Below are 2,212 nucleotides of genomic sequence, written 5' to 3' on the forward strand. Positions count from 1 at the left end.
AAGGCACTTGACTGCTAACCAGAAGGCTGGAGGTTCAAACCCACCAGCCAGAAGGAAGGTTGGGCAATCTACTTCCATAGTGATACCGCCTCAGAAACCCAAGGAGGAGTCACTATGAGTCAGGGCCAACTTGACGACACATAACAACAACAATGACAAAAAGTTGAGCATGTTGGGTTCCAGATGTAAGTTTGGTCATGAGTGATAGATGGGCTCCACTGTAATCACAATGAGAGACACAGATGACTATTAGTGGACTATAGCATAAAGCAAAAGTTCCATTTGTAGGTGGCAGGAGTAAGCCCAGTGCCCAATCTGTAAATAATTGTGACCTAATCTCCCTTACCTGCTTCAGAGGGATATTGAGAGGTGGGTTAAAAAGTTCTTTACATAAACTGTAAGTTTCTATTCAAATGCAAGGAAATGTGCAAGTACTATGATTTGATTGAAAGAACACTGGTGTTTGTCAGAAAACGAACTATGCTGCTACTAGAAAAACATTACTAGAAAAACATTATGCTGATTGAAATAAGTCAGTCACAGAAGGACAAGCACTATATGTTCTCACTTATGTGAAATAAGCAAATATATAGAAACCAAAGATTATTAGTGGTTACTAGGGGTATGAGGGAAAGGGGAAGAGGGAGTTTTTACTTAGGGTATATTGAATTTATGTTAATGGTGGTGGAATAATTAGGTTGAGAATGGTTGTACAACTTGGAGATAATTAATCACTGAACTACACATGTAGAAATTGTTGAATTGGTTTTGTTTGGTTGTGTATATTTTCACCACAATAAATAAATAAGCAGGAAAGACAGAGAGAAGCAAAAGAAGCCAGGGTTCTAGCTAGTTCTCTCACAACGACCCACCTCAAGGGCCTAACCAGGTAAGATTTATAGCGCACTCCCAAGAGGAAAAAGACAAGGAGTAATTTTCAAGTTTTACACACATGAAAGATGAATGCAGCTTTTTGTAAAGTTAAACAATTATATAATTTAAAAACTTTCCTACTTTAAGGTACCTATTGTTAAAGCTGGGAGCTCTGGTAGCGTAGTGCCTAAGGCACTTGACTACTAACCAGAAGGCTGGTGGTTTTCAAACCCACCAGCCACTCCTTGGAAGGAACATAGGGCAATCTACTTCAGTAGTGATACTGCCTCGGAAACCCAAGGAGGGGTCACTATGAGTTGGGTCCCACTCAACAGCAAATAACAACAACAACATTATTAAAGCTGAGGATCCCTGGTGCCACAGTGGTTAAGCACTTGAATGCTGACTGAAAGGTTGGCGGCTTGAACCCACCAGCCACTCAGTGGTAAAAAGATGTGGCAATCTGCTTCTGGAAAGATTTACAGCTTCAGAAACTCTATGGGCAATCCTACTCTGTGCTATTGATCATTATGAGTCAGAATTTGACTCAATGAAAATTTTTTCTTTTTTTAATTAAAGCTATCAAAAGCAAGACAATCCAAAGTCGGCCCCGACTCATAGCGACCCCTCCTTGGGATTCCAAGGTGGTATCACTACGGAAGTAGATTGCCCAACCTCTCTTCCAAGAAGTGGCTGGTGGGTTTGAACTGCCAGCCTTCTAGTTAGCAGTCAAATATGTTCAATATGTCTATAAGTTTTAAATAAATTTTTATCTAAATTAAAATTTTCCATATATTTAGAATATCCATTTCTTAAATTTTAATGTTTCTTTTATTTTTTCTTCTTTAAGGTAATTGTTCGAGGTGGAGGACACATTTTGCCCTATGACCAACCTCTCCGATCTTTTGACATGATTAATCGATTCATTTTTGAAAGAGGATGGGATCCTTATGATGAATAAATATACCCTAAAAAAAAAAAAAACTTTAGAGGTTTTAAGTTTTGAAAAGGAAATTAAAAAATGGAAAATGTCAGATATATAAGAAAATTACATTTTTGTACCTGGAAATTCTTTGTCATCAATAAAAATTATCCTTGAAAAGAATGAGCTTTTATTTTGGGGAGGGGAGTTGTTTATTGCAAATTTTAACTTATAAACAATGGTGTGCATGGTAAGAATTACATGATTTAACTTAAAAGATGGAAAGAGACCACTCTGTGACAGTGTTCCAATGAAAATGATTAAAGGGACGTTGGGTCTTGAATTGGAATTTTTAATGCCACCTAAAAGCATATGAAAAGTTCAGTAAGGAACAAAGTTATAACAACATCTTGTTCT

The 2,212-nt window shown here is 37.3% G+C and overlaps 1 protein-coding gene across 1 annotated transcript in view; it reads left to right on the top strand.

Moving 5' to 3' along the window:
• The window catches only part of CPVL (carboxypeptidase vitellogenic like), a 201,084-nt gene extending 199,250 nt beyond the window's left edge, over positions 1-1,834 (top strand). The window contains exon 12 of the mRNA XM_042781603.1: positions 1,724-1,834. Coding sequence (XP_042637537.1) covers positions 1,724-1,834 — 111 coding nt within the window. The remainder of the gene's footprint in view (positions 1-1,723) is intronic.
• The last annotated feature ends 378 nt before the right edge of the window (positions 1,835-2,212 follow it).

This window comes from Orycteropus afer, unplaced genomic scaffold (assembly GCF_000298275.1).
Source record: "Orycteropus afer afer isolate SDZICR_OR568_19922 unplaced genomic scaffold, OryAfe1.0 scaffold00008, whole genome shotgun sequence".
Taxonomy (NCBI): domain Eukaryota; kingdom Metazoa; phylum Chordata; class Mammalia; order Tubulidentata; family Orycteropodidae; genus Orycteropus; species Orycteropus afer.